The sequence below is a fragment of the Jatropha curcas genome, chromosome 10 (assembly GCF_041381405.1).
Source record: "Jatropha curcas cultivar XTBG-Jc1 chromosome 10, XTBG_Jcur_1.0, whole genome shotgun sequence".
In the NCBI taxonomy this organism is placed as follows: domain Eukaryota; kingdom Viridiplantae; phylum Streptophyta; class Magnoliopsida; order Malpighiales; family Euphorbiaceae; genus Jatropha; species Jatropha curcas.
This window is the reverse complement of record NC_143160.1, coordinates 8491293-8510513: the sequence shown is the minus strand read 5'-3', so window position 1 is coordinate 8510513 and position 19221 is coordinate 8491293. Positions and strand designations below refer to the sequence as shown.

Genomic DNA, 19221 nt, shown 5'->3' with positions numbered 1-19221 from the left:
AAAAAGAAAAAGAAAAAAAGAGAGAGAGAGAGAGAGACTGGAAAAATAATGAGAGGACTGGTTGTGTGAGGATTAAACCGGTCGGCTAGAATGGGGGATTGGCGCCTTTTTGCACATGTGGGAGGACGGCTCATCGGGTTTCGGTGACTCCACTGACTAATTTCCACGTGATCTGATTATATGAAGGTGATAATATTTGTGATTGCTGTTGTATTGCCATTTGTGTGCCAAACTGCATGATCACATAATTTAACGGTTGACCACATAAAATTATTTTAGCATTTGTATGATTGTGCGGGGTGAGAGGGTTATTTAATTCTACTCACTGAGTTTAATACTCACCCCCCTCCAACCCTCCCCAGGTAATAGATGGAAAGAAGAATCGCGGAGTCTTATTGAATGAACGAGATATGGATCGATAGGAGTAATAATCATTGTATCAAATATGTAAATGCAAAGAATAGTGAGTTATGGAGTAGAGTTCTGCAATTGTATTCCAACTGAGTTGTAAATGAATAAATAAAGTATAGACATATATTATTTGGATATATTTGTGAAATAAATTATTGGGCCTGAATCCACAATTATGAATAGCATATGAGTTTTAAATAATTTAGGCTTACTACGGGTTTCGAGGGCTTTAAGCCCATCCAGGTCCTAGTACCGGTCCGGCCCACGGAAATGGGTCGTGACATCTATCTAGAAATAGAAAGTGATATAAACAATGTCTTTTTTTTTTTTCTTTTTTTTTTTTTACATCTCAACCTCACATGCTAAATAGAAGATTGCAAGGTATTTTAAACAAAAAAAAAAACATTTAGTTTTCTAACGTGGCAATTGAACAAGATCAACCCACGTTAGTATTAGCGTTGGAAATACTCTAAACAATTGTAAGACCCACTTCAAAAAGTAATTATAAGAAACTTTAATTTAATTAGTTGATCCATAAGTGGTAACATAAAACCTTTCTCTGTAAGTTTTTCCTTTGGTTTGTCATCCTACATAGAATCACAGCTTTCCTTATATAATTTTTCCCAAAGTGCAGCCAATGCCTCCTACACAACGAAATGCCAAAAAAAAAAAAAAAAAAAAAAAAAAAAAAAAAAGAGGGAGAGAGTCAGTTTTTTTGGGCTAAAAGTGGATCAAAGGTGCTATCTATGTTCATTATATGCTCCAAGGCCCATTGAGCCTAACTAGCTTTCTGGATCAGAACCTAGCCTTTGGCTAACCCAACCCACAATTGACAAATTACGGAAGAGTAGCTGGTCAGGCAGTTTAACAATCAAGCGCGCGAAAACCGCCACGAAAGATTTAGAGGGAATGACTTGCAAGTAAGCCATTTATAATTACATAAATCACCTGCTCCCATATGAATGGGTTTGCCGTTTTCGTTAGGCAATCCGCAACTCTAGCGAATTTTCCAATATTCAACTTATTAACCCCACAATTCCACGCTTTTCTTTTATTCCTTTTCCATGGAAACAGCACCAACCAATAAATCCCAAGCAATTTCAAATTTTCCTTTCTTGATTTTTATCATCCTCATGTTCCGATTCGATACTCCATTTGTTTTTCACTTTCCCAAAATTCATTCTAATTGACCAACTCATTTCGTTAAATTTTTTTTTTTTTTCAATAATAATGAAGAGGTATTTTTCTAATTCCAAATCAACCCGGATTTCAGAATCGCAGCAACAACAGCAACAGCCACAACTCGTTTTTGAAGACTCGGCCTCCGCTATGACGACATCAGGCGAAGCAAACGACAGAGGACACGAGCCATTGTCGGCTGTCGTTGCGGCGTTTGAAGATCTAGCGAAGCGTCTGAAATCTATTACGGATGGAGATGATAAAGGAGGAGAGCTTCGATTGGATACGTTCTGTGATGCGTGTTCTTTGGTCTCTGTTTTATTTAGCTGCCTTGGTCTTGCTTTCAAATTTGCCGAGTCCGAGTATGTTGCCAAGGTTCATCCTTTCTCCTCTGCTACCTGTAATCAATTGAATTTCTCATATTCCTGATTGAATCTATTATCATATCTATAATAGGAAATTGAGATTCAGATTTTAGTAATCCTTAGCTAGAATTGAAATGCCGGACTTGATTGTATAATTTGGCGTATCCAGGTTTGCAGTCTTGTGGAAGCATCAAAACGACATAACAGTTTACAAAAAGTGCTCGATTCAGATGTCGCGAATGGCACAGTGAGAACGCCAGGCAGTCATTCGCGTAACTTACGGCGAGTCAGGCAGGGTCTTGACCTTATCAGAGCTTTATTTGAGCAATTTGTGTCAACTAAGTATGTAGCTCCGTTTACCTCTAACTAATACATATATTGTTTTCTGAATTTTGTGCATCTGGTTGATAAAAGAATTGGTTTTTGACAATATTTTTGAAATTGTTGCCTCCAGTGATTACTCTTTAAAGGATGCAGCTACGTCGGCTTATTCGCAAGTTTGTGCACCATACCACACATGGGCCATCAGAACAGCCGTTTATGCCGGAATGTATACTCTCCCTTCAAGAGAACAACTTCTGCAAAAGCTCAACGAAACTGGTGAGTTTGAGTTAATGTAATGTATTATGTGCATAAATTTGCTAGTCTTTATAACTAACATGAGCTGTGAAGATTGAACTCCTTTACAATTTCTCTGTTTGTTGCTATTGTTACAGAGGAAATACACCCCATTCAAAATATTGATTAGAGATTATTAATATTTATTTTTATGTGAATTTTACATATTTTATCCATAAAAAGCTTAAAAACTGGTAATAAATACTCTCAAAACGTGTTTTTTCAACAATATCTAATGGTGGTCATGTTTTTGGAAAGGCAATTTCTACTCTAATACTTAATTGTTCGAGTATTTGTCTGTTTTTTTTTTTTTTTTCTAATAAAATTTGGATTCGGGGAAAAATAACTGATAAAGTAAGTTGTCAAATAGTTGAATTTGAATTTAGACTGCATACCTCATAACTTTTGTTCTCAATGTTGTTGCAGATCACTCTGCAGAGAAGAAAATGAGAAAGTACATCAAGGCCTCACTTCCAGTCATAGAATACATTGATAAGCTTTATATTGCTAGGAATATCAGCTTGGACTGGTAAATTGTACCTGTCTGGAAAAATCGAGCATTTCACATTGCATCAACTTGTAATTGACTGTAGTTACACGATATTAGCTTCAACCTAACTGTAGTCACATATTCCTTATGAGACCATCACCTGTCAATAATTATATTAATAGATTTGCACAGAAGTATTACAACACCTTTTTTCTTATGCATCTGGTGATTTAGAAACAATATATCTTCTTTTAAAGACTTTATCTTGATTCATGAGCAACAACCGAAAGTTCTGATTTTTGATAACCAGTTTACGGGGAAAAAAAATGCAAGTGATTTCCCAAAAGTGGCAACAACAATTCCTTTGTTTTTTACACATTTAGCAACCTTGCACAGAGTGGGACAAATGCTTTAGATGTTGATAAATCATGGTTTAAAGACTAATATAATAAGAGTTATAAAAATTAACTTGACGCTAATAAGCATGTTTATTTCCAGCTAAACTGTAACATTCACAGGTCCCTCATAATTAAAACTTTGAAGAACTTATTATTCCCTTCTTTAGAAAATCTACTCAACAGTATCTGTCATGTAAATGAAATCCTTCCAAAATCAAAACATAGGTACAACACGAGCAGAGCATCACTAGAAAGTACTGCAAAACCGGGTTCCTCGGCCAATTGAGTCTGTTTAGCGGACGCCAGCATTTTGTCAACAACCAAAGAATACACTCAAAATCAACTGCTCTGTTGAAAGGGAGAAAAAAAATGTCATCTATAATGTCAGGCTTTCTGGATTCTCAATGATCTTTGCAAAGGTCTGAAGGAAGGCAGCCAAGTCAGCACCATAGATAATTCGGTGATCAGCTGTTACATTCACCTGAAATTAAAAATCAAATAGATTCAGCTAACTTTTCCTGCAGAACTATTCGCCTTGCTGCAAAACTTCCACATACATGCTCCCAGTAAAGACTATGGGGGCATGCAGTTGCTGAATAAAAATAAAAGAGCAACTTTTTGTGATTTAATGATGCAAAGGGAATTATTTAGTGACAATAGATTCAGCAATAATACATTTGTCCACATTACAGGAGCTGAGGCCATAAAATAATTTCGAGACATGGCAATTTGAGACAAATAACAGGCCATAAACCAACACTCTAAGGCCATGCAACAGTTCAACCACATCATGTCAAACCAATACAACTATCAGATTTTTTGAATACGTCTTATTGTAGTATTAGTATAACATAATTCTGTCCTCATTCAGCTAGAGAAAATTGATATCCAGTAAGGTATGCAATCCACAACCAGAAACTTACAGTTCATGTCATCTATATAAATCAGTCTAGTTCGTATAATAACTACAAAGAATTAGAAAATTCCAATGGAATATAATCCACAGCTGATGCTCATGAATTAAAAAGATACAATGAAGACCTAGGTACCATGCATTTGCAGTTACTTCTTTATCATAATGAACATGAGAAAATTTTGTATTCAGAAAACAAAACAAATATAAGCGATACCGTCGAAAACTGAATTTTATTTCAAATATTTCATAATAATCTTATACAAATGACCAACAATGCCTCTGCTTGTATGCTAGCATCGAAATTAAACTAAATTCTAGATAAAAAGCAGCTAGGTTGTGTTTCTCCAAAGTGGACTGATTTCCCAAAGTTTAATTGTATCAAATGAGAATAACATCACAAATAATGTGCACGGTAACTGCTGCTTCGGAGCATATAATTTAGGTTAGTAGAAAGTTTGTCTCATCATAGTCTATAAAATTATAATATATCCTTTATTTGATGTCACGCACACAATCAATTGAACAAAACAGCAACAGAAGATCAAAAATCAAACTCACCAGCATTTTACTTTTCACACTAAAAAATCCATCAGCATCAGCCACCACAGTTGGTTTTGATGCTCCAACAGCCATTATAGCCCCCTGAACATCATGCCAAAGTTTGAAATGATTAAAAATCAGAACTGCAGAGTCCACTCTCATCAAAAGTACCTCTCAGATTTCCCTATGTCATGTTCCATTATAGTTTGTTGGCAAGATGATAGGATGGAATGGAGAAGAGGCTCCTTTTGTGGTATATTGGAGATAAATTTTTCTATTATTTACAGAGGACAAAAGGAGGCTTAGGGATGAAAATCTAAAGAGTATACGATAGAATTGTCTTGGGGAAATGTGAAAATACCTACTAAGGTACAGGTGGAGAATGAAAATTTTTTGGAGAACTGAGATAGGATACTGTAGAAAAGAATAAAGGATGGATTCTAGAGTTGATAGACTTGCACATGGAATGCAGCTATAGAAGCTTACAACAAAAGGATGGTTTTTGCTTCACTGTTGAGGTTGGTAATGGAGCTTCTATTAACATTTGGTCTGTTTCTAAGTGAGTGGCATTTCTTGTTCTTTTTTTCATTAGTTTCAAATAGTTCATGTCATCTATAAATCAGTATAGCATATACCTGTGAATAAATTCTTAATTACAAATAGTTGTAGGCTTTTCAAAGTATAGTATCATCACTTGAAAATTTTTCAAGATGTTGTTCTATATACAATTTCTTTTCCAGTTATTTTTGTTTTTACTTGTTGCATTAATGTAGATAGTTAAAAGTGTGGTATGCACTCTTAGTGGAATTGGTAGTGCCTGCTTTGAGATTTTCCATTAACAATCTTCATTTTATTGATGGAACAAAAAAATTGAACTTTGGCAAAAAGTCTATGCATTGTAACTCACCTGGCCAGGAGGAAGAATAGCATCAAACCTATCCACTCCAAACATTCCCAAATTGGAAAGAGTGAATGTCCCTGCATTTGTGTATGGTTTAAGTAGCATGCTCCTAGAAGATCATAAAAAACTATGCATTAAAGGTACAATTTTAAAGTAAAAACCTGAGTTGTATTCATGAGGCTGAAGTTGCTTTGCTCTGGCTTTCTCCACCAACTCTTTCCACTTTTGTGATAATAGATACAGATCCAACTATGCCCACCAAAAGGATAACTCAAAACTCTGCTGAACTGTAAAAATTTTCTAAAAATAAGTATATAATGACACATTTACAATACCTTGTTTGCATCTTGAAGAACAGGAGTAATCAATCCACCATTGATTGCCACTGCTACAGCAATGTTAATATTACTGTTATACGTAAAACTTTTTCCATCTTTACAGCAGGAATTCACAACTGGGTGTTGAACCAATGCCACTGCTGCAGCTTTTGCCAACAATGCAGTCATAGTCACACCCTTTGGTTTCACCTGATCATCATGAAAAAGAACAACAATAATCTCATAATCAATCAATATTTACAGAAATTTATAACATGAATCCAGTATGCAATCAAATAATTTGATTTTATACATAAGATACTCCACCGTCCATTTAACAATGAAATATTAGTTTTACCACGTTATTGATTTGGAAGATCAGGTGCATTTGGCTTTGATTTTCATTTTTCACATTGCTCTGTTCTCTGTACTTTATAGCACTTATCAAGTCCAAAATTTCTCAATTTAAAATTCTGAAGACAATGAGCCAAATAAGTGAATCCACGAGAGGTCAGGAAATGTACCTTCTCATATAGTGCATCAAGAGCATCAGTTGTTACAGGGTACCCAACCCGAAAAGTGGGGACTGAAAGACTCTCCACCATATTTTTTGACACTGCAGCTTGCATTGTTGTAAACGGTACAACGGTAGACCCCGGAAGCAGAGGAGCCGTAGGACTGGCAGCAGCTTTAGCCGGAGCAGCAGGAGCCGCAGCCAAAACTGGAACAGGCTCAGCAGCGACAGGCTTTGGAGTAATACCAGCCGCTGCCTCCACGTCAGCAGGCGTAATCCTCCCGTGCGGCCCCGTCCCGACAACCTTGTTAATATCCACCTTATGCTGCTTAGCCAACTTCTTTGCAAAAGGTGTCGCCACTGTCTTCCTGGGCCCCTCCGCCACATCTGCTACTGGAGCTGAAGCAGGAGTAGGGGTAGGAGTAGAAGCAGTAGGAGGAGTGGGAGTGGGAGGAGCAGCAGCAGCAGGAGCCGCGCCGCCAGTTTTGGTGGCAGCTTTTGCTTTAGCTTCGGCAATTTCGTCTTCAGTTTCAGCTAAAATTCCAATAGGAGCACCAACAGGAGCTGATTCACCCTCAGGAACAACAATTGCAGCGAGAATTCCATCGTAGAAAGTCTCAACATCCATGTCAGCCTTATCGGACTCGACAACTACGACGCTTTCGCCTTTAGAGAGAACATCACCTTCGGATTTAATCCAGGAAACAATTTTGCCCTCAGTCATGGTGGAACTGAGTGCAGGCATGAAGATCTCACGGATCTTCGATTGGACTCGCAAGGCATTATTTCGTCTATTACAGCGGTGAGATTTGGAAGGAAATGTGGAAGGAAAAGAAGGGAAAGAAGGAGATACAGAAGAAGAGAAAGAGATGCTTTTGTTGGAGATTGAGATTTTGGAAAGGAAAGCAGAAGAAGAGGAAGCCATTGGAGATTGAGATTGAGAAAAGGCGTGTTTGCGTTTAGGTGTGAGAGAGAATGAGAATGGAAGGGGAGGGAAATAGTAGAGGGAGAAAAAAGCGGGGCGGAGAAGACGAGGAGAGGTAGGTTGGAGGATTTGATTTTACGCTGGCTACTCTGTTTACATCGCCTACTAACACCACCGTTTGTTTAGTCGTCAAGTTCTTTAAGTTGCAGTATTTTAGCCTGCTCTTTATTGCCTTCTTTTATTCCTCGGTTTTTTCTAGTCTTTTCCTTCTTTTTTGTTTTTTTCCTCTTTTCCTGTTTTCTCTACACATTGTAAAAATTTACTGATTCAACAAAATTAAAGCATTTTCTGCTGTTTGGAAGTATCGTTTGATGATCAACTAATATAAATACAATGTTAAATTGTTATTAAATTACACTTTGTTGATAGAATAAAAATTTTTTATGATATCTTCTCAAAAAAAAAAATGTTATATGGGTAGAATAAAATAAAATAAAATAAAATAAGTATTCTTTCAACCTTAATGATGATTAAATTCTTCCACTTTGAATGTTGGTAGCATAATTATTGATTTATTTTTATATTTTTTGTTGTAAAATATTGCTTAAAATGCAATAGTGAATATAATATATATGAATCCTGTAAATTTAATTTATTGCTTATTTTTATATATTAATCATTAAAAAAAATTTGTATATCGACTCCAGAACAAAAAATATTTTTGGATCCATCAACTCACTCTAACATGTTCGTATAATTTTAACTACACTTATTCTTCAAGCTAAATTTAGAATATGGATAGGGAGTAAACATATCAAACTTAATTGAAGAATACATAAAATTTTGGAAACGAAAATAATTTTGTTACTATTTTTTTTTTTTTTTTTTAATAAAAGACTTAAATAATTATAAGGAATAAAGTATAACTCTAAGATTAAATTAGTACGATAATATATATATAAAGTTGTTTCCAATTTATCTTTTCATATCTTATAAAAAATATGGAGAATGAGAAATCTCTAATGCTAAATCATTTTTATCACAAAAATTATCATCAATATGATGAATCTTATTCAAGAAGAGGAACGCAAAGCACACACTATTATTTTAATTCATTAACCTTTTGTAGTATAAAAAAAAAATTAACAGCTAATACATATATTTAAAATATTAAATGCTATTTTATAAAGAGAAGCAGATACGTTACGTTGTTTTGACTTGAATGTTATATTGCCAGATAGCGTAACAAAAGACAATAACTACATTTATAAACTGTAATAAGTATAAATGAACAATTTTTTTTTTAAATCTAAAAATGAAATCATTCTACAACATTAAAAACAAAATTATAAACTAATACTTAATAATTACAAAAAATAGAGTATAAATACGAATATTAAATGAGCAATAACAACACGTTACAAAAAAAAACTAGTTTGATCACTTAAAAAAACAGTTCAAAATTTGTGGTTTTGAATTTATTAATTATTCCTAATAATTAAATAAACAATGCTCTTTTGAAGACCATATGGATTTATCAAGCCAGGCTTAGAGAGAAGATGGATCGTAGTGTTTGGGTTTATGTTTTCTCACGGGCTGGAAAGCTAGAAAAGGCCCATTATAAATATGCTAATGATTGGATAGTGTAATTTTAAAAATCCAGCGTATTTGACCAGATTATAAGAATTGTATAGTAATTATTTTAAGGGTATTTTTAATATTTTATAATTACTTAACAGAAAATTTAATTTAATGTAATATTTTAACATATTAATTAATTTAAATATTTGTTTTCTCAAATTAATTTAATGATTTTTCAATTTTATTATCCTCCAACCATATAATCCTTTATCCTTAAAAAAAAAAAAAAACTATATAATCCTTTTAAATTTGTGTACTTTTAGTTAGTCGGTCAAACTTTTTAAGTAATTATGTGTTTCCCAAATTACCCTTCGATTAATATCTCTTCCTTATCCTTTTTTTTTTTCTTTTTTTTTTTTTTTTGACCTTTTAAAATTTGTTGTTGAGTCATTTGATAAAATTAACGTGGAGCTAAATATTTATTTTATTAGTTATTGAGTTTTGATTTATATTCCCACGACATTGTAATTATATCAAAAATTTCATTTTGTGATGAGAGGTATATTGAAATAATGTATTATGCTTATTAAAATTAAATAAATTTTTATCTAAACAAAAATATCCCCGGGTCTGAAAATGCTAAAATTTTCCACGTGCGAGAAAGACTAACTAGTACTAGTGCCAAACATGTCTTGTTTGTCTCTCCAACGCCAAGTTGATGCCCGTGACAAGTTGGACCCGGAAGTGGAAATAAAATAAGGAATGAGTTCTATGAATTATAAAATATATAGTAATATAATACCCTCTATCTTTACAATTCATACTAACCTTACCAATTTGATCTACTGAGAGAATAATAGGTTGAAATTACATCATGAGCTACATAATATAAGTAACCTTGTTAATGCACTAAATTGATGAAAATTCTATGGTCGGAATGATTTAAACTCGAGACCTCCTACTCTTTATATAAATAAAAAGACAAAGTAGACCACCCTTAATGTCTGATTCACTAAACTAATCTTACAATTTCCACCTAAGTTAATTCCATCTAATAATATAAATAAGCTTAGGTCATGTTTAGTATAGTGTAATCAACCATGTAATGGAAGGAAAATTATATTACATGACTGATTACATTGTTAATATAATTGAGATTATATATGTAATCTCTGTTACTTAAATTGATGAAATATTCATTAAAAAAAAAAAATACATGTATTACTATTACATTAAGCATCTGTAATACCAGTCACATCAAATCATCCCAATCAAAATTCTACTACCACCTCAATCGCTCTACCGCCACTACTCCACTACCATCATCGCTCTACCACAATCACCAACCACCACTATTCCACTAGCACGGCCACTACAAAATAAAAAGTATATGTTAGTGTTTAATATGCAATAAAGAATAAAAAATTATATTATATTTTTTTTTTATTTTAGAAATGAAAACAATATAATGAAAAAACACTAAAAATATCAAAATGTCTATAATTTACATTGTAATGTAATTTATTAAACAAAAGTATATTGGAAAAAAAATAATTTTTAATAACTTTTAACTTTTATTTTTTTATATTACGTTCTTTTCGAGTTACCCTCTTTTAAGTTTTTAGTTCAAATAAATTTATAAATGTGAATGATTTTTAATAATTTAATATAGCAAATAGCTTTTAATTCAAATATATATATATTTTTTACAAATATATATATTTTTTACTAATAATGAGGAGGTGGTGGTAGAGTGGTGTTTGAGGTGGTGGTGGTGGAGCAATGGTGGTACATTAATTACATTACATATTTATAAATAAATATAAAAAATGAATAGCGATTATATTCCATAAATTTTTTCAATTATATTATCAAATATAATAATGAAATCTTGATTATATTATATTGCATTATATATTTGATTACGTTATATTGCATCACATTAAAATAAATATAACTTTAAAATTTATTTGATAAAATTAATTATTTTGACGGCTATTTTATCGTCATTTAGCGGTTAAATGGATCCACCAAGTCAGGTACCTATATTCACCATCAATAATAATAAAAAAATAAAAGATGCGCGTCTTTCCTTCCAGATAAACAGATAATGCTAAGCTTTTGGTGGGGTCAGCTTAGCTGTCATTTGGAGCCATTTCCTATGGGTTACGTCACCTATTTTGCCTTTATTCGCGACCTTCTTCTTCTTTACGACAATAAATCCTTTTTTATATATTATTAGTATTAGTATTATTATTATTATTTAATATTATTAGTATTATATTATATTAATTATTTAACAATGAATTATTGCCTTTTCTTTTATTAACTAAAAATAACGGGCATGATAACGTGCATCCACGCAGTATGTGCAAGCGACGCTGATGCAATGATTTTTGTACGAAGAGATTGATGATATGGCAAGAAAGTGGGGCCAACGCCTTTGCCATGTCAGCTACAGCCACTTTGTCGTTTTTGAGCTGAAGTTGGCATTGGCCACCACTATGGACTACTTTGTTTGTAGTTTGTTAATTCGTTTCTGTTGGGAAGACAAAGCTTTTACATTAAGCTACTTCAAAAACCTTTGACCGGCTAACGTGCTTGAGAAAATAAGACCAAGGAAATTTGACTAAATATTGATTTTTTATTCTTAAAAAATGGAAAAAAAATGTGGATAAACTAAACATGTTGGGCAAGATCACTGAATTTTGATCTGAAGCATTTAGGTATTAGCTCAATCTAAAATATTAATTGCTTAATACTCAATTCAGACTAATAGAGGTGATTTATATATGTTTTCAAATGAAAATGTTTACGTTATTATATTTGTACATTTTGAATTAAAAATGATAATATATTAATGATAAAAGAACAATATATGATTATCCTCTCTATCCTAAAATTATAATTTATTTTGATATTTGTATGCAAATTAACAAAAATTATTTAAATGAAGTATTTTATATTTGGTTTACTAATTTTGCTTTAATTAATAAATTATAACTTTAGTTAATTGAGTAACGTACAATTAATTTAAAATATTTAAAATCAATATTATTATGAGATGAAAGGATTATTTATTTGATTAGCACAAGTATCAGGCTAAAAAGAAGGATGACAAATAATGCATCCAGTTAGGAGGGCATGTTGATATATAATATGGTTTGATAAGGACTCTGTCGAGGCAGAATATAGTATTATTTATCAAATTGTATATATAAATGAATTAGAATCTGAAATTCGTTTGGGAATATTCTGAAAGTAATACTATTTTTGAATGTATGAAGTTAATATTAGAAAATATGTCATTGAATTGTTTAAGAATGAAACTTAATTGGAAAGGTGGAATGGGATGATGATAGGATACATTCTCCCTTAATCAAACAAATGTTTCAAGTTCAGTACACCAACGCATGGCTTAATAGTAATTGCATATACGAGTTGGCAATAAATCTAGATTCAAAATACTTTTAAACGCTTTAGTTCGAATTTCCCTTCGCAAGCATACTCAACATAAATTTAGATTAATATTTTTGTTTTGAAAGTTTGAATTTTACATATAGATATATCATGACCTTACACATCGTTGTTAGAGGCTGAATACATAAATTTATTCATGAATTTCGTAATTTTCATTTTGTGGCACTTTAAACTTTGTAGACGATTGATTATGCACTTAAAATTACAAATTTTAATAATATCACATGTCTTTTCATACTAACAACAACAATTTTAGAATTTTGGCTGTTACATATATAAAATATCAATATGATATGTAGTTAGCATAACTTTGGTAACAAATAACTTTTACATTTTTAAAATTATTTTAATAGATGTTTAATTAATCTAATTTTATAAGTTGAAGTATTCAATAAAATGATTTTATAAATTGAAGTGTTTAATAGATATAATTTTATAAGTCGAAGTGTTTGATATGTTAAAATACCAACGATGTCACGTGACTAAAATAATAAAATCTAAAAGTGAATTTATATATCCAACCTTTTGTTAAATAACTCGTGTTTTTTCTAATTTTCTTTTTATACAATTGGATGGTTTGTTTTCTAGAGTTTTCTAAATTATACATTATGGTAGTGACTGTCGATAATTAATAAATTAGAAAATATGCATTTATAAAATTATAATAAGTTTGTCAATGTATCTCTTGAAAATGAGAAATCAATTTCCTTAAAAATGATTTATTTTTCCTTTGCCCTGGAAAATAATTTTCATTGACTTATTTTTCTAAATAACCCTATCAATGAAAAATTGTGAAAAATATTTTTTTTTCAAGTTATTTTACAGAAATAAACGGAGCGTTAATTATTTTTATTTTTGTCATAATTCTAAAAATTCTAAGCGAAAAAGAGTATGTTTTTATAGCCGAATATGACAAGCGAAAAATCGTATAAATATATTATTTAGCTAGAGTTTTTTTTTTTGCCCTTTGAGATACTGATTTAGCCAGAGTTGGGAATTATTTAATTTCACAGACTCAAAATAAGTTGGATTGCCAAAATTATCAATAGAAACAATAATATAAACTTTAAAAAATCCTAAAATATTTTTGAACAATTGTTTTAATTGCAATATTAACTTTTATCAACGATTTTATTTGCTGTTAATTAAATATTATGAGGTAATATTTTCATAATTTATCAACCTATATCTAAATATTAATACAAGCACTATGCCATAATAGGAGTTTCGTGTTAGAATTTTTGGAAAAACGTTTTTTTCTTTTATTTACGGCTGGCAAAATAGACTGAGCCAGTTTAAATCCGGAAATTGCGGGCACCATTTCCTTCCCTTGTCCCTTGCATAAATGCTCAAAAATACCACACGTGACCCATAAAGAAAATTGAATAAAAAAAACAAAAAAAAAGTAATTTAGTAACATTCGGAAGGGCAGTTTGGGAATTAGATTCCCTCCATAGGTATTCTCGCAGTTTCCCACTTCTTTCTTGCGTGGCATCTTCGTGGATGCAATCATAGCCGTCCGATATATGTCCAAATTGCCAATAACGAAACCCTAGTTCTCGTCAATTTTATAACTTTCAAATCCTCAATTCAAAAAAAGCTCGCAAACAAATCAGATACGAAGAGAAAACGGATAGGAGAGAGAGACACGCCAAAGCCCAATCCTCTCATCAACCTGCCTATCTTCCCTGTAAAAGAGTTTCATTTCCTAATTTATAATCGAATTAGACTTTCGATTCTTGGGTTTTTTGATTGAATTGATGGAGAGACTGGGGTCGCCGCCGGATATGGAGTCGCTTGGGTACGTTAGCTGGGAGGAGGTGAACGTTTCGAGCGATAAAGGGAGGAGAGAGGTTCACTATTACTTGAAGAGAATGGATGGAGGATTAGATCTGGCTGTGATAGGGAAAGAGAGGAGCTTGAGGCATATGTCTTATCACTACGCTGTTAGGAATAGGTCGATTTTATTGTCTATGGGGCCGTCTTTGAAGCTCAAGTCGAGACGAGAGGTCCTTGATTGGCTCAACTCTATTGTTTCAGGTACAAATGATTAGAGGGATAAATAAAAACTTAATGTTTTTTACGGATTTTTATTTTTATTTTTCAAATTTTGGAACTTTGGGGTTTTGGGTTTTTGGTTTTTGGTTTTTGGTTCTGTGCAGAATTTTTTAGCCAGATCCAAGCTCCTCATATGTTTGGGATTGGATGCGCATGGAATTCATTGATTTAAATTTCATTTCCTTCTTGTGACTTGTTTCTTCTTAAAATCTTTTTTTATTTATCCTTAAATTAGTTCAAGGAGATAAGGAATCTGCCTTTGCTATGCCCTCATAATTCGCCAAAGTTTGAAATTTTGGATATTTTGCTACGTTATTCTCACCGATGAGAACCTGTTCTATATCTCAGTGTTTTCTTTATATTTGTCCTGCTTCTATTCTACACAAATTAGAACATAACGGCCTAGAGTTGGTTTGCACGTGAATTTTTTCGATTTCAAATCTGCGTCTTTCCGAAACTATTTGCTCTTCACGGCAATTCGAGTTTTGGGGACTGGGGGACTGATTCGTAACAAATTTGGTTGTGATGGTTTAGCGTTTCATAGGTATTCTTGTTACTGCTATTTTTAATATATTTTTGATGTTTGTGAAAAATATTTTTCGCATTTTATAACGGATATATCTCTGTTTCTATTGAACTTTTTCTTGTTAAAGTCGTTTGATAGATTTTTTTTTTTAAAATGTTTTTTAAGTCAATTTTAATTTAATTAGTTGTGACATTTTTAAGAAAAATGGTTTCTTCCCCTTTTGAACATGTTCTTTATGTTAGTATATTTTGGTTTTGGTTTCATGAGAGCAGGAAAATACCCAGGATAACATTTGTGATCTTTCTGGGTTTATCTTGTGAATTTGGTTTCTTCTAGTCAATAAATTAATGAATTTTGCTCCTTCATCTCTTTTTTTAAACCAAAAAGATGATAACTTCAAATAGCATTAATGATTTCAACCTCTTTTTGATTTTCAATTTTGAACCCTCAAGATCTATGCTTCTATATCTATTTTTTAGTTTTTATTTTTTCCTCTTCATATAGTCATTACAATGGATTTTCTTATACCCTTATCCACCCTTTTTTCTGTTTCTTTCCATGATTATAAACCTTGCCCTAGCCATAATCAACATCTAGCATTTCTGGTGTCATGTTGCTGCAAACTGACTGTGATCTGGGCTGCAGGAATTCTTATTCAATTTTAAAGAGCTGATTGACAGCATCGGATCCTTGTGGCCTCAATATCTAGGTTAAGATCTTTCATGGCCAGATTTATTACGTTTTACATGAGTGTTTTTGATCTGTCTATTGTCATATTGAATCTTGAAGACTCCAGTCAAGATACTTTCCTGCATGATTTTTTGTCATCTTTGTTATTTCTTGTGGAAATTTGTTGATCTTATGATTGAATATGTTTCTTTCTTGCCCCTGATAGATTTTCTTTTCACTATCCGTTTTGGTTCCTTTCTGGTGATAGCTCATTATTCAGTATGAATGTACTTTTGATTTGTCAGATTCACATCTCCTTGAGTCATCCAACCGATTGGGTTCTTTGGATGCTAGTGCTGCTTCTGAATTGGATATTAAAAACATTAAGGTATAAACGGTGTCAATCAACTTTTTGCCTTTTCATATTTTTCCCTTCAAGATGTTTGATTTGTCAGATTCAATTGTCCTTTTTTTTAAAATCCTTACATGTTTTATTTACAGGATACTCAACTACAGAAGTTGGGCCATCATACGAATGCTTTTTTATGGTTAGGTTCTCCATGGACATGTAGAAAAAGACGAAAGCATTATCAGTCTTTTTGCCGGAATGGTGTCAAGATTTCTGTGAGTGCTTTTTTGGCATGTTATTTCTTTTATGTGGTTCATACTTCAGTTTATGTGCTGTTACTTACACTGCTTTTTGTCTACCTCTTGTTGAACTTCTTCTAGGTTCATGACTTTGTATACGTCTTAGCTGAAGAGGACAAAAGGCTTGTTGCTTACTTGGAAGACATGTACGAGGACTCTAAAGGGAACAAGATGGTTGTGGTACGATGGTTTCACAAAATTGATGAGGTTGGTATTACTTTACCTCACAATTATAATGACAGAGAGATTTTCTCTTCTCTTTGTCTTCAAGATCTCAGTATTGAATGCATAGATGGAAAGGCCACTGTCCTCAGTCCTCAGCACTTTCAGAAGTTCCGAGATGAGGCGATGCACACCATGCTGGATCCATTCGTTTGCTACAAGCAGTTTGAGAGTGAAGATATCAAGCCCTTTGACATTACTCAAGTCAAAGGTTACTGGAAACAAGAAATACTTAGGCAGATGTATATGGTTTCTCCCCTAAAGGATCAGACAAATTCTCATTGCTCTGGTGATAGCCCGAAAGTGGAAGCAAATTCCAATGATGATTCCGGGATCAGACCTAGGAAGAGGCTTCGTCGATTAAAAGACAATGATATTTGTAGTGGGAGTAAAGAATCTATGGGCACTTTAAGTGTGGATATGAATATCTTACCTAACAGTGGGTTTGACTGCAGAAGTGGAATCGGGACCTCCAATCTACCGGGAGGAGAATCTACTGCTCTGTTGTGTACAACAGAGGCCAAGCAAAGTTCTCAGTGTCTAAATGTTGGTTCTGAAGTTGAAGTGCTTTCTCAGGATAGTGGGATTAGAGGGTGTTGGTTTAGAGCATTGATAATTAAGATGCACAAAGATAAGGTGAAGGTGAGATATCAAGATGTTAAAGATGCGGATGATGAAGCAAATAATTTAGAGGTGTGTCTTGTTTACTCTCTTTTTTTACCTTCTTATGTTCTGCTCTTTGTTATGGGAAAAGAAGAGATAACCCAGTTTAATATGTTTTATTAACATATATTTTCTTGTTTGTTTTTTGCAGGAGTGGATTTTAGCTACCAGAGTTGCAGTTTCTGACCAATTGGGTATCCGGATCAATGGAAGAACGGTTGTTCGTCCTGCCCCAAAGTTAAACAAGGGTCGAGTATCATGGGGTTTCAATGTTGGGACTGCTGTTGATGTTTGGTGGCATGATGCTTGGCAGGAAGGCATCGTTGTTCATAAAGCATCTGAAGATAGATTTCATGTCTATTTCCCAGGTAAGAAAAAAATTCAGTCTCCTGACAGTAATTTTAAAAAGTATATTAAGTTTCAAGGGATGATTTTTTTTTTCTTTTGCTTTCAATTTTTTCAAATATTCTTTCTTTCTTTTTGTCAGGGGAAATGCAGGAATCAATCTTTGGCCATGCTAACCTGAGACATTCGCAAGAATGGTTGGGGAATAGGTGGATGCATATCAAAGAAAGGCCGGATATTGTGAATTCTATTGCGTCTTTAAAGCAAGTTGTCAAATCTGTTGAAAACAAATTGGTTCGACCTGCCATTTGTGAGGCCTCGCAACCGGAAAAAAGTAAAGTTATATATAGTGATTATTCTTCAGATTCTGGAAGTGATAGGGGAAGAGAACCAGATGTGGTTCGAGATCTTTTGAAGGATGATTTTCTAGCCCAGTTAAGGTGGAACAAATCAAAGAAGAGGAGACGAGGTAATGGGAGCTCTGGCCAGAGGACGCATCAAAAGGGTAAATCCAGTGGGACCTCGACAAAATTAGTAGCCAGTGCAAACGCCTGTGACAGATTTGTGCTTCCAATGAGACTTAAACTTGATCATGAGAATTGCAAGTATATGGGGGATTCTTTATTCTGTTCTGGTGTTGCACAGCCACTAACAAGCTTGGTTATGTCTAGGTGATAGAATTTTTTATTTTTGGGAGGACGAAAAAGCTTTTGATGACCATCTCTCAAAATAGATGTTACTCATTGTTTTTGGTTTTTTAGATATATATGTCTTGTTGTGCATGCACTCGATGCACTTAGCTTTAGCTTTCTAACTGATATCATCAAATATGAATGCCATATTAACATGTAGCTCCTCTCGCTGCCTCATATTGATATAAATGTAACAATAGCCTGTATCTGCCCTGGTGCTTGTGATCCACAAGTTTCAGGCTGCATTTTTTGGTTGAACTTGCACACTGCATATTATGTGCCTTTAGTAGTATTTATAGGTGATTTCAGCTTTGTATAATTTTCATATCAATCTCTCTGATAATAAACGTTTTATCTTTTTTCCTTCCTCACATTCAGTTTTGTCAGATATTTCATGGAATTGTCGTTGTAAATTTAGTTCAATGAGGATCTTGAACGCCAACTGTTTGTTTTCTTTCTGATTGCGTAATCTATTCTGAAGTACGGCTTTGTGAGTTGCGAAACTTTGTTTGATTGGATGCCAATTTAACCATAGGGACCGAAAGCGTCCACATAATGGTTGTGTGGGTTCCATTTTGGAGGATCCAAGAGTATGATGATGTCTACGATTGAACAACATGATCTCTGTTTTGTGAAGCTTGGCTTAGTTCTTGTTGACCTGCCCTACTCATATAAATATTCTGTAATCTGTAAAGCGTGATTTAATCTTGTTTTGTTAATATTATTGGCTCTATTAGTTTTAATTTTATTGTTAATTATAGAA

The 19221-nt window shown here is 33.1% G+C and overlaps 3 protein-coding genes across 3 annotated transcripts; 2 read left to right on the top strand and 1 right to left on the bottom strand.

The window, feature by feature from the left end:
* Window positions 1–1108: 1108 nt before the first annotated feature.
* LOC105642015 (Glycolipid transfer protein (GLTP) family protein) lies at window positions 1109–3280 on the top strand. Its single transcript, XM_012226688.4, has 4 exons — window positions 1109–1965; window positions 2125–2297; window positions 2410–2555; window positions 3000–3280. Exons 1-4 carry the CDS (start codon window positions 1642–1644, stop codon window positions 3104–3106), a joined length of 750 nt encoding a protein of 249 aa, XP_012082078.1. The 5' UTR covers window positions 1109–1641; the 3' UTR covers window positions 3107–3280.
* Window positions 3281–3532: 252 nt separating this feature from the next.
* LTA2 (2-oxoacid dehydrogenases acyltransferase family protein) lies at window positions 3533–7784 on the bottom strand. The gene is made up of 6 exons (XM_012226687.4): window positions 6660–7784; window positions 6154–6345; window positions 5980–6067; window positions 5825–5895; window positions 4936–5019; window positions 3533–3942 (listed from the first exon to the last, which is right to left on the bottom strand). The coding sequence occupies exons 1-6, from the start codon at window positions 7572–7574 to the stop codon at window positions 3838–3840; spliced, it is 1455 nt and encodes a 484-aa protein (XP_012082077.1). The 5' UTR covers window positions 7575–7784; the 3' UTR covers window positions 3533–3837.
* Window positions 7785–14194: 6410 nt separating this feature from the next.
* On the top strand, window positions 14195–18829 carry LOC105642013 (Agenet and bromo-adjacent homology (BAH) domain-containing protein). Its single transcript, XM_012226686.3, has 6 exons — window positions 14195–14675; window positions 16194–16276; window positions 16390–16512; window positions 16618–17451; window positions 17573–17789; window positions 17909–18829. The coding sequence occupies exons 1-6, from the start codon at window positions 14396–14398 to the stop codon at window positions 18439–18441; spliced, it is 2070 nt and encodes a 689-aa protein (XP_012082076.1). The 5' UTR covers window positions 14195–14395; the 3' UTR covers window positions 18442–18829.
* Window positions 18830–19221: the final 392 nt, after the last annotated feature.

Excerpts from the sequence above, each read along its gene's own strand:
- LTA2 (XM_012226687.4), bottom strand. The coding sequence starts at position 7,574 with ATGGCTTCCTCTTCTTCTGCTTTCCTTTCCAAAATCTCAATCTCCAAC. Across the intron at positions 6,346-6,659 it reads TTGATGCACTATATGAGAAG|GTGAAACCAAAGGGTGTGAC; the intron begins GTACATTTCCTG and ends CATGATGATCAG. Across the intron at positions 5,896-5,979 it reads GCCTCATGAATACAACTCAG|GGACATTCACTCTTTCCAAT; the intron begins GTTTTTACTTTA and ends ACACAAATGCAG.
- LOC105642015 (XM_012226688.4), top strand. The coding sequence starts at position 1,642 with ATGAAGAGGTATTTTTCTAATTCCAAATCAACCCGGATTTCAGAATCG. Across the intron at positions 2,298-2,409 it reads GAGCAATTTGTGTCAACTAA|TGATTACTCTTTAAAGGATG; the intron begins GTATGTAGCTCC and ends TGTTGCCTCCAG. Across the intron at positions 2,556-2,999 it reads GCAAAAGCTCAACGAAACTG|ATCACTCTGCAGAGAAGAAA; the intron begins GTGAGTTTGAGT and ends ATGTTGTTGCAG.
- LOC105642013 (XM_012226686.3), top strand. The coding sequence starts at position 14,396 with ATGGAGAGACTGGGGTCGCCGCCGGATATGGAGTCGCTTGGGTACGTT. Across the intron at positions 16,277-16,389 it reads TGGATATTAAAAACATTAAG|GATACTCAACTACAGAAGTT; the intron begins GTATAAACGGTG and ends TTTTATTTACAG. Across the intron at positions 16,513-16,617 it reads GGAATGGTGTCAAGATTTCT|GTTCATGACTTTGTATACGT; the intron begins GTGAGTGCTTTT and ends AACTTCTTCTAG.